At 34.3% G+C, this 11,568-nt stretch overlaps 1 protein-coding gene across 6 annotated transcripts; it reads right to left on the bottom strand.

The window, feature by feature from the left end:
* Nucleotides 1–850: 850 nt before the first annotated feature.
* LOC106770879 (sucrose nonfermenting 4-like protein) lies at nucleotides 851–11,311 on the bottom strand. Of its 6 annotated transcripts, none has more exons than XM_014656715.2 (15): nucleotides 10,643–11,311; nucleotides 10,469–10,544; nucleotides 10,226–10,383; nucleotides 9,902–9,989; nucleotides 7,017–7,199; nucleotides 6,002–6,109; nucleotides 5,823–5,882; nucleotides 5,621–5,710; nucleotides 3,911–4,042; nucleotides 3,438–3,582; nucleotides 3,199–3,372; nucleotides 2,603–2,666; nucleotides 2,414–2,483; nucleotides 1,406–1,523; nucleotides 851–1,287 (listed from the first exon to the last, which is right to left on the bottom strand). In XM_014656715.2, exons 3-15 carry the CDS (start codon nucleotides 10,360–10,362, stop codon nucleotides 1,193–1,195), a joined length of 1,464 nt encoding a protein of 487 aa, XP_014512201.1. In that variant the 5' UTR covers nucleotides 10,363–10,383; nucleotides 10,469–10,544; nucleotides 10,643–11,311; the 3' UTR covers nucleotides 851–1,192. The 6 variants fall into 6 exon arrangements, with proteins under 6 accessions (XP_014512201.1, XP_014512203.1, XP_022640901.1 ...); XM_014656717.2 differs by having other exon boundaries at nucleotides 10,779–11,311; XM_022785180.1 differs by having other exon boundaries at nucleotides 11,062–11,311.
* Nucleotides 11,312–11,568: the final 257 nt, after the last annotated feature.

The raw sequence follows: 11,568 nt of genomic DNA, 5'->3' as shown, positions 1-11,568 counted from the left end.
CTCTTTGCACTTGCTCCAGACCTTCGCATTTTCGATTATTTGTAATCAAAACTTATTACACTTGCAAAGAAAAAATTTGTTATAAAATGGATTGATCATCAATATATTTCAACTTTTTAGGAGACAAGTTTTAAAGCTTTTGAACAAAAATAGGATATTGAGAAAACACAATTCATACTAAAACTATAGTTTGTTCGGAGTGATATTCTTTATTTTAATATGAAAATACAGTGTCTCCTTAATTATGTTCATAATCTCATAAATAAGTATTTTCATAAACTAGTCATGCCATCTCGAAGTTTACCACAGGTTTTATGTAGCCAACTAAAAAATAGTAAAAGCTGCAGTTTTTTGAGTATGGAAGCGGAAATACTTTTGAAAAGTTTCATTTATAAACTTTTTACCATATTACAGATATTTTTTTCAGAAAAAAATGTAAGAATTTAGAAAAAGTATAGTTAAAGAAGGAATCATGAAAGTAAGAAAGCAATTGCCTAGTTTCAATTACCAACTGCACATTTACCTTAAAAAAATTGCACCAAAGTAACATGCATAAAATAATACAACTTTGAGTTTGAGGGTTTCTTTGAAGAGAATGACTTCGGAGAGAAAAGCATGAATGAGAAACAATAAAAATTAAGATATAACTGTATTTTAGAAGAATGACTGATATATTCACCCATTAAAATTCCTAACAGATAAATTGGATTAAATATTTCAAGAAGTACCAAGGGATCATAAATAGATTGACATTGTTTCCTTCATCTATCATTACTCCATTTCATCAGGCAAGTTTTATGTATAGAAAAGACAAATTCTTAGCAACATGAAGCCATGAACTCAGCAGTCATAATGAAAATCTGGAATGATAATACCTTTTTTTTTGGTTCCTCCTTGATTTCTGCTAGCACAGGACACAAACAAAGCATTTGTGCCGGCACGAAGGAGAAAATCATGCAACCGTCATGTTGTTTAAGGACAAATATCTAATCCCTCAATTTACAGTACTTTTCTCTCAACAATTTCTATCCTATATATAAAACCAAGCGGGTAACAGCTGAAGGTTCCCGTGTAACCAAAGACCAAGAATAAGTAAATGACAATGGCAGGGGCATAAATAACTGAGATTAAATAAATAGTTTTCATAGAACAAGTACTTTCCAGGGCTAGCACTGCAATTCTCTTTATGCAACTAGCAGCATAACAATAATCTGAATATGTCACTAATAGAAATGATACCTTCCACACGCCTGGTACCCGCCTCCACAACCACAAGTCTTCTAACACCTGTAAGAGAAGATAATAGGTGAACGAAGAATACATTTATTGGTTTTTTCTTTTTTCTAGCTCACCCCTCATGAAGAAAAAGGGGAGGGGATTGTCAGTTTAGAAGAAGAAGAACTACCAGGGTTTGTCAAGCGCTCCATCACTTTGTGTAATGAATCAGATCTCAAACACATATGACATCTCGGCCCATTGCGCAGCCCACAAGGAAAACCTGCATCTCGTCCCAAAAGCAATGCCTGCAACCATAAAGTGCAATTTATACAAGTTGATGATACCACTATTTAGTAAGCATTATAAAAATTAGTTTGAAAAGGAGATGTGATCAAATTTTACATGAATAAAACCCTGCATGAGTAACAAACAAAAAACACTGCATCTACACTAGACAAGCACATCCTGCAGTGAGGGTATCATAACAGGCCTCTGTATATGAGCATGCAATACTTGCATACTATTCTCTCGTTCACTGCAGAATGTGGCTCTCTACCAGAAAGAGGGGGAGGGGAAGAATAATTGAAGTAATAAGCTATATATGGCTTTCATGTGTACAAATATTTGGATGGGTGACCTCAATGTTTATACTATGGGATGGGTGCTTGGTAGAAGAGAGGATGGGAAGAAGGAAACGAGTGAAAATTTATGAAGGACGCAACTTTTTCTTTTGCGCATCTTCATCACCAAATAAGCATACTCTCAAATAAGCCGAAGTTACAGTCCAATCTGTCCAAGATGAGTCTAAACCTCAAGTATATTTTCAATACAAGAATGCTCAACTAATCAACATTCATGCTGACTCAGACTCAAGTAGAAGTGGCATATTGCCGTTATATGGTTCAGGTTCAAATACCACAAGACACGTGTGCAACTAGTGTTTAGGAGGAAAGAAAAACACATAACAGATACATTTCATTAAAATATGATCACTGCTAGGGGGTTAGGAATGATTGATTTTTAGTTGTAGAGGACTAAAGGCTGCGGTCACCTTTGCATGTAAGCAGTTCAGTCATCAAAACAGAAGACCACATTATTGATCAGCTTTCAATACAAAAAAATACAATATTTCAGGATAACTTACCAATAGAGTCACGAGAATTTAGAGAGAGAGAGAGAGAGAGAGAGGAATTACCTGATGGATACTAAACCCATCCAGATCTATCCTTGCATACATTTTATCTCTAACCAACGCAATAATATCTCTGAGAAGAAAATATCAATACAAATCACATATATACTTATTTTTATGGAACATCTCCTTTTAACTATAAAAATAAGAATCACTCATGTGAACACAGGAAAAAAAAATGAGAGTTTCTACCTTCTTGAATACATATCTTGTAATGAATAATTAATATCCACAATTGGTATTGAGCTAATTCCAGCTGCAAACGACAGCAAACATAAGATACCGCAATATATAGCATAATTAATATGAATATGTTTTGCTTCTAACATGAATACCCTATATAATAAATCAAGAATTATGAAGTTCTTAGTTCCCATTGCAAGGGGAAAATTATTACCGTACCAAAGAATGAAAAACTCCAAATTTGAAAATACCAAGGTAGAAGTGGTATCATTTTTTATGTAAGCTGGATTAATAAAAACATACAATTGACATGATATTTTCGGATTTGAGCCCCATCATGCTGTTTTGACCAACTCACTACTTGTTTCTATAGGTTCAGACTCTCGGTGCATAATGGTGCATCAGATGCATCTATCCAAAAATCTATCTTTCAATTTTCTGTTCCCTTCCTTTAGTGATACACACTTTTTAAATATAAGGCTATGAAATAATTGCTTTTGTTGAGGAGGAAAAACAACTGTAACTTGTGGAAACAGACTTGATGACCATTCAACATCTAGCCAGAACAAAAGACTTGACCTGCTTTGAAAGAGAAGAATAGTCACCTTGAATCAACAGAGATAGAGCTTCGCCAAGAGAAGCATGTGGCCATAGCATAGCAAGTTGCTGTTTATTGGATTGCCCCAATTTTGACACCCATGCACCTATAGGTAACGTACTAATTGGTACCTGAAGAATGGGCAAGGAATCCGAACAGTGCTTAAAATGCCTGCATATACCTGAAAGTAAGTCCACACTTTAGTTCCAAACCATTTATGCTTCCCCAATAAATTTAGAAGCTTACATTTTAGTATTTCTGAGAGGGAAGCAAGGTGTAGCAGCTGAGGAAATGAACCATCCTCTGAAGAAGACTGAATAATAGGAACTGTTGCCACCTTGTCTTGCAAAATTTTTAAAGCAACATCTTTTAGACACTCGAGGGGCCCAGCCTACAGAATATGTATAAACATAGCATGAAATATTATAGAATCATTAAAGATAACGTGAAATCACAATCAGCTGGAAGTACATGATTGAGAAGCAACCTCATCAAAGTTATAATGTTGAAATCACATTTAATTGATCCATCTATCTATCGATCGATCAATAAATATAATTTTAATCAATCATGTTGTGGAATCCCAGACTAATTCCCTATTTCATAGAGCATACGACCTCTTGAACTTACCCAAAATGTAAACAATTTCACGAATATACGAAATTGGAAATTTAATTTGATACGTGGAATATTTGTTGCAACTGGTCAGGAGCACTTACATGAACTAAATGTTGAGGGTATGCTCTCCCTTTACTATCAATTGCGCATTCTTGTTCCTTTGCCTCTCTCCATGCTGCTATAGTATGTGTCTCCAGTTGTTCTTCAGTCATGTTTGATCCATGAATCCCCAACTGAAATTAAGCATGTTAGATGAGCCAGAGAATTTACAGGAACGTGCTATGTATTTCTCTATATGAGTCCTGCAGCTGTGTATTTCTATATAAGAGTGCTGTAAAAATCAAAGATGTTGAATCAGATGGTATTTTAGAGAAAATTTTATGTGTGGGCTGCATACTTGATCTCTTATATACAGCTTGATCACAATCAATCATTGAAGAATAAAAAAGTTAATCATTAACCTAATTACTAGCTAATATCATCACAGTTGACTACATATTTTAACAATTTTCTAAGAGCTGAAATTTAATAATCTCTCCGCTTCCAACAAATAACCCAAGTACTCAACAATTCATGCAAAATCAACTGGGCAAAGTCAATCCAACACAATCAACAAAGTGCGGGAAACACATGACTTTGATACCATGTTAAAAAGTGTATTTTAAGTTTAACTCAACTTTACAAAACCAGTTTATAAAGTGAGGTTTGTACTCACTTATATACTGTGATTTTATCTATAGTTGATGCGAGACTTCTAACCTTTCTAAACAGTCACCTGTAACTAAATCACAAGGCGTATATTAGACAAGTATAGGACCAATAACGATCTTCACATGCCAATAGGGCAAGGCATGACAGATTCCATTGATTTATTCATGAGGGCTTTCTAGAAGAAAGAAAATCAGAACAATCAGAGAATGGAAAATCTTCTGGACAGGTATACACTCTAATAACTTTGGATGGTAGATATCTAGCAGTACACGGGTGTTGACGGAAAACCATCAAGTGACTAAACAAAGCATGCCGTTTGTAAAGATGAAAATAACACCATTAATAAAGGCTCTACAGGGACACAATAGAAAAAGATTTTGTTGAAGAAATTAGGGTTTTCTGGATAGTCAACAACAGAAAATTGAATAGAACTGCAGCCAGAATGCAATCCAAAAAAATCTATAGGAAAATTACCGCTAGAACAAAGACAATAAGAAGGAGAGGGAAAAAAAGAATAAAGGTTTGAATGTGACTGCGAAAAATATCACTGGAAACTACGGAGAGGGCATCAATTTCAGCTCCAGTACCGTGTTAAATTAAAGGATTGAGGAAGAACTTACGGTTTTGTTTGCCATCAAAAGTGGCAAATAGGATAGAACAGAAGCTAGAAAGATCTACAATTGCTGCTGCAACAAGGACACAGTGAGGAGAGGGGAAAAAGAAATAAAAGTTTCACAAGGACAAGGCATCAATGTTCTCCTTGAAAAAATTCACTAAAATATTTCATGAGATTAACTAGTCTTATGTAAAGCCAAAATTATTGGTAATTGGACCAAAATACATGTTTACCAATGATGGCAAAGTACCTCTAAGATTTGCAACATTAATGTATGCCATAAATAAACCAAAAGAATAGATCAAGTATTATCACGTTCCATGTGATTTCTTTCAACTTCACAATAATTTAAGCATAGTTGAAGATATACATTTTGGAAATTTCATTTTTTGTCATTAATTACCATTTGGCAAGTTTTCATTTTTCGTTACTTATACTAGAACCTGACACAGGATATTTTAATAAATATGTATTCCTGACAAACCTGTTTTAGTATTAAAATGAAGTCCATAGCACTAAGCATTCCAACAAACTGGCACTTACTAGAATCCCACACAGGAGCTGACGATATTCCCTGAAAGCAGATAAACATACATAACGAGTGTGAGTGTATTCTCTGATGTTAAAAAAAAACAAGATAAACACCTATTCATTATTAGTTTAAAGAGTGGAAGAAAAAAAAATACTTCTTCATAAAGAGCATGGAATGCTTGCTTAACCGGTAAAGTTATATCCAAGGCAACAACCTGAAATTGCACTAAATCAAATCTATAGCAGATGATGTGCTTCACATAAGAACAAATAAACTATTATTGAATGGCCAGTTGGATACATTAAAAGATTAAGAGAGAAGAAGTATTCATACCTTGCCTGACTCGGGAAGCAACTCATAAGCCGTATGTGTAGACAAGAAAACCGAAATACGATGTCGTGAGACCTGCAGATCAGACTCTGACATCCTCGGTTTAGCTTCCTGAAAAATTTTCAATGTCAAGGTAGATTTTTTTCTGTAACATAATTCCAAGACAAAAAAGATTATGGAACCAAACTAATTCTTAGTCTTAATTTGTTCCACAGTTTTTTACTGCTACAACTCCCTTACACAAGTTCCCTTTGAGTTTGAAATGCTGACATGCATCTGTCTACTCTACTGTTTGCTGACTTCAACTTTTTATTTTAAAAAGTGAGGGGTGTGAAGGATTGAAATCCCAACCACTTGGTCATAATTCATAAGGGGCTTTGATACCATGTCAAATACCAATTATCCCAATAGCTTATGAAAGATGAAGGCTAAAGATTGCTTTTATATCATTAGAAAGGGAAAAGAAGTCGCCTTAAAGTAAATAAATCTTCATTATTTCTTCTAATCAATATATGATTCTCATCTTAAATTCTAACTTCGGTCATTTAATGAAATGGGATTTACTATTGCCATGACCCTGTTAGCAACAAATTGTCTTGATCCTAGCAGCAACAACTGTCACATACACTGTTGTTGCAAGTAAGCTCAAAATTCCTATCCACTTCCAGGTATGCAAGCAAAGAAGGGTCTTGCACTTTTTTGAGTGGATTCGGGAAAAATGAGAATAGTCATGAATTTATAATTTAAAATCTTAAGTTACATCACATCAACATCTTCTTGCCTTTCATCAAAATCAGAAACGTCAGCTACATAGGTAGTTTCACACACATGATAAGAATGTACTAGTAGGACTAAAATGCATGCATGCTAGTTAAGTTAACAGAAGAAAATATACTTTAAGGATAACGATAGCTATAAGTTTCATTCACCCGTAATACTCTATATTCTTTAGAATACTATCCAAACACATATATGCAACAGTCAAGGCGATAAAGATCGTATTGGAGAAAAAACTTACCACATGCCCAACGACATCATAGTCAACCTCCATGTGGGATCGACCAGGTGTTTCACCATTTACGATAGGAGGCAAAATAACTGGTTGTCTCACTAAATAAAAAGTGTTCACTGTCCCACCGTCCCCACATACAAATGGCTGATGCTCATCATGCCGCCACTCACCATCTACATTAAATTTGTACTGCACAAAAGTGGAAACAATGTTATAAACGTAATAATGAAAGAAATACACTTTCCATATCAGAGTTTTTCCGTAAATATCAGTTACTGTGCAAGACAGTTGTATTATATTAAACAATTGCAACAAATTAGTGATTATTACCGGCCAAAATGTTAAAAACGTCAAAGAAAAAGCAAAAACAAAGCTACAAGCTATGTCATCATGTAGAACAAACATCTCATCAAAATTTTACGTATTCATACCAAATATGCAATGACTTAAATTTGTAATCCTGGTTAAATTATAAGAACCAAGTCTACTAATGTCCTTGTTGAATATATAGGGCTTAAGGTATTGAGGGAGAATGGTCATTTAGAATCGAATTCTGAAATATTTGATGTGTTCAATATTTTTACAAAGCACAAAGTGCTGACCCTTCTTTATTCCGATAACAAATCATAGTCCTAAAGTTATATAAAGAAAGCGGAAACTAATCCGAAGAGATGATTTAGGATACTCTGAATTCTTCCAAGATAAATAAAGATACTATTGGTATTTTTCATATATTGTACTACTCATCATGCAGTTAAAGATTACTGAGGTTAATAATCCAAAGCTTATTGGATATTTTCATATACTCTTACACTCTTACTCAAGTTACAAATAAATCCTTTCAATATAATATGGGCTCTACAAAACATAGCTGGAATGACCATCCTCCTAGAGAGTTAGCCGGAATGTTGCATGACCAGGTGCATCACTTATAGTCAGACTGGAGAAATCACCATCAGAATGATTCAGTAGGAGGCTGGTATGAATCAGTCAGTCTATCACTAACTCATTGGCAAAACTAAATTATCCAAACAATCAGCAGTGAACATAAAACATCATGACGAACATCAGATGGTTTAGGACAGAAACAAAGTGAGATTACTAGGGACTGAAGAGCAAGAGCTTCAGGGACGGAGACTAGCAAGGCCATATTATGTCCAAGACAAAAACTGGGGTGAGATATCAGATCTGGTACAAAAACTGACCATGGCCAATGACAAAGGACTAAGAATGAGGCTAGAGTACATCTCAGACAAAAAATTTGCGGCCACAGGAAAACTTGCCGGCAGTGGCAAACAACAATGGTAAAAGGGAGTAGTCAGGTTTTATGGGAACGCCACAGCAGGATAGTGACATGACCAGTCAAGGACGATATTGCCACTCTAATATCACATTGAAACTATAAGTTTTCAATTATTGAAGGAGAAAGTTGGCAGAACAGAAAGTTTGAATAAAAATCTGGTGAATTTCATGAGTTACGGGATGATATAAAATATAAAGCACACTTATTTATACTAATACCGTAATACTAGATCATAATGTTAATCATATCAGCAAACAAATCATCATAGAACAGGGAAATATGAAACTAATCTTGAAGCTTAGCAAAGATGCTCTAAATTATGCTAAGATACAATCAAGATACTATTACATATTCTTCTTACATTCTAACAGTCCATAAGTGTAACTATAAAAATGTTTACACAAACAATAAAGAAACTGATTCCCAAGGAAATAATGAATACAAATAGAAAGATCATAATAAAGCTATATATTACAGAAAAATTGTATACCTAATCAAGAGTGTTTATTTACCTGTGTCAATTCATAGAAAAGCTCAAGGCTTAAACCTACTCTCCTTTTTTTTTGTTTGCTTTATAAGGGATTGAAAAAAAGTTCTGACCTAAGCACAGTTTGTCCTTATCATTTGAGCTAGGCCAAAGCATCAGCCATACAAAATTTTAGAAAAAATCAATAGCATCAGAAATTGCACTTTCAAATGAATCAAATTTAATACAAAAAAAGGTTTAATTCTCAGTGAAACTATATATCATCTGGTCCCACCTATTGGAGGAGGGTGTAATGAAGCTGCAAGAGGTTCAATCGTCCAATAGGCCACTCAACTACTTGCAGCTTCAATGTATCTTTAAAGAGGGCATGATTATTTATTTTAATTCTTCCTTTTATCGTATGACATACAGTAAGAATAAAAATCAATATACGTTTTTAATTGATGTGAAACATGACATGATAAAAGACTTTGTAAATGCGTTGCTTGAACAGCAATGTGCCATTCTCCAGAGTCATATTATTAAAGTTTTAGATAGAAGGTGGTCTAATCTTCCATCTGGACTAAGCACAAGACACAGAACTTTAAGCATTAGATGGTAACATCAACAATACCTTTTAACCTAACCAACAATCTAGATGGCCATGTTGCACATATTTCTTGAATGATGCAAATTACCAAAAAGTACTCGATTTTAAATTTCACCCATTGACATTTAATTTTGAAAACATATTTACAGCATAAAAAGGAGACAAAGCAACTATTATGCCTCATATGATGACCATGTCAGTTTTTAACCCATAAATATGATTATAAGTTATACAAACTCCTTAAGAAAGATAAATATCATCCTGAAGTTATTCACTTGTTTCTTTGACTATACTATAACATTAAAATCTCAGTTGTTTAACGCGATTAATTCACAAGCAACCTCCTTCTTTATCTTTTCTCTGTCAGTGACATTGACCTCCTCATTCCCAACTCTGATAAAAAGAGAAAGAGGTGCATCCTGACCTAAACATTGACCATGTATGGGAACAAGACATAATTCTTTTTATTAATTATCAGGTTTTCATAATTCATAGAGGCCAAGCCAAAAAACCTGATGATATCCAGGCGTTAAGCCGCAAATAACTTGAAATACAGTTGGACATCCTTCCTTGGGTGACATAGGTATAACTGTTGTCCATCTGTGTAGAAAAAAGGGGAAGTATTTTAGTTAATTATATTCTGCAGTTAAAAAAAACGAACTACCAAAAGGCTAGAAAACAGCCAAAAAAAAGCAATGAAGTGACTTCAGTGACACAAACACCATCACACTGTCACACTTCCCCATGTTCAATAACGCACACACTCATATCTTAGATCGAAACGGCTACAACAGAACCACCGGGGCAATAAACAATTCAATAATTCAAGTTGTTACCTCGTGAAGGAACCTGTTAGAAACACCATTCTTCCACCGTGAGGCCAAACAAAACGCTTCGAAATCAAAACGGGTCCCACAGGCCCACCGCTCCTGTGCCTTCTACTCGTCCCGAACATTTCCACACCCAAATTCATAGCACTCTCCAACTCCAAAACCTGCAAAACCAACACTAATAATCGGAAAAATCTACCAAAGCAGAGCAGAGGTGACCTCAACACTCACGCATGCAGTGCAGCATACCTTCTCCGCAATCAAAAATAAAAAAACTCCAAAACTCCTAACTGTCAACGGAACTTAGCAATGGATAATTCAGTACCTGAAATCAACAAAACTCAGTGCCGGAACACAAAGTCGAAAGTAGATAGAGATAGTTCACTCTCACAAAATAAACAATCAAAAGGAAAAATCGATTACCCCAGTAAAAAAAAAAAACTGAAACTAATTCAACTAATAATGCAGCATTCAACTAAAGCATGTCGAAGTTGGATTGAATTTAGTTTAGGTCACAAGGTGTTAGTATAAATATATAGAAAGAGAGGTTGAAGAAAACCAGAAAAACTGAGACCATGGTATTGCATTCTGGATTATGTGTTGGTTAAAGACTGAAGACTGAAATTGAGGAAGAAAGAGAGTAGAAAAACGTGAAAGGGCAATTAAAATTGAAAATTGTAATGATGAAGAAAATAAAATTACAAGGGCAAGCACCATAAAATAGGGAGAAAATAAAGGGACACAGAGAGCGAAACAAAGAAAAAAAAAAACACAGTCTGCAGTAAAATTGCGTTCTAAAACCAGAAAACAACAATTCAAACATGAAAACAAAAAGGCCTAACCGTCATTCGAGTCATGCTATTCCTGTTGCTATTGCCATCTAACGAGAAAGACAAAAAAAAAAGGTTCAACTCCCTAGAGCATCTCATGCTACTAACTTTCTAATCATTGGTGTTTGTTCAACACTCATAATTTCAATTTAATCATGCGTTCATTTTCATTTCCTCACATTACTTTTTAATTCGAATGTATCAGTTTTGTGTTGTTGTTTTGGAGTAAGTGTGTTTGTAATGTGACCACCATTACAGTTTCTTGTTCACGCCTTTCAGAGTCTCTCCCCACAGGGCTCTGCTGCCAGTTCTTTTATCGTGACCACATTGGGAATTTCTTCAATAGTATAATTCTTTTATATATTTTTTGCTTTTTGTTTTATAAAAAAAATATGTAAAATAACATATAAAATCTATATTATAATTTATCTTTATTTACATATTATTTATTAAAATAATATAAAATTTTATTTTTGAAATTATAAAATATTGTTTATATATTTTTTATTTTATAAAAAT

Source organism: Vigna radiata, chromosome 8 (genome assembly GCF_000741045.1).
Source record: "Vigna radiata var. radiata cultivar VC1973A chromosome 8, Vradiata_ver6, whole genome shotgun sequence".
NCBI lineage: Eukaryota > Viridiplantae > Streptophyta > Magnoliopsida > Fabales > Fabaceae > Vigna > Vigna radiata.
Note: the sequence above shows the minus strand (reverse complement) of the source record. Positions and strands in the feature narration are given on the sequence as shown.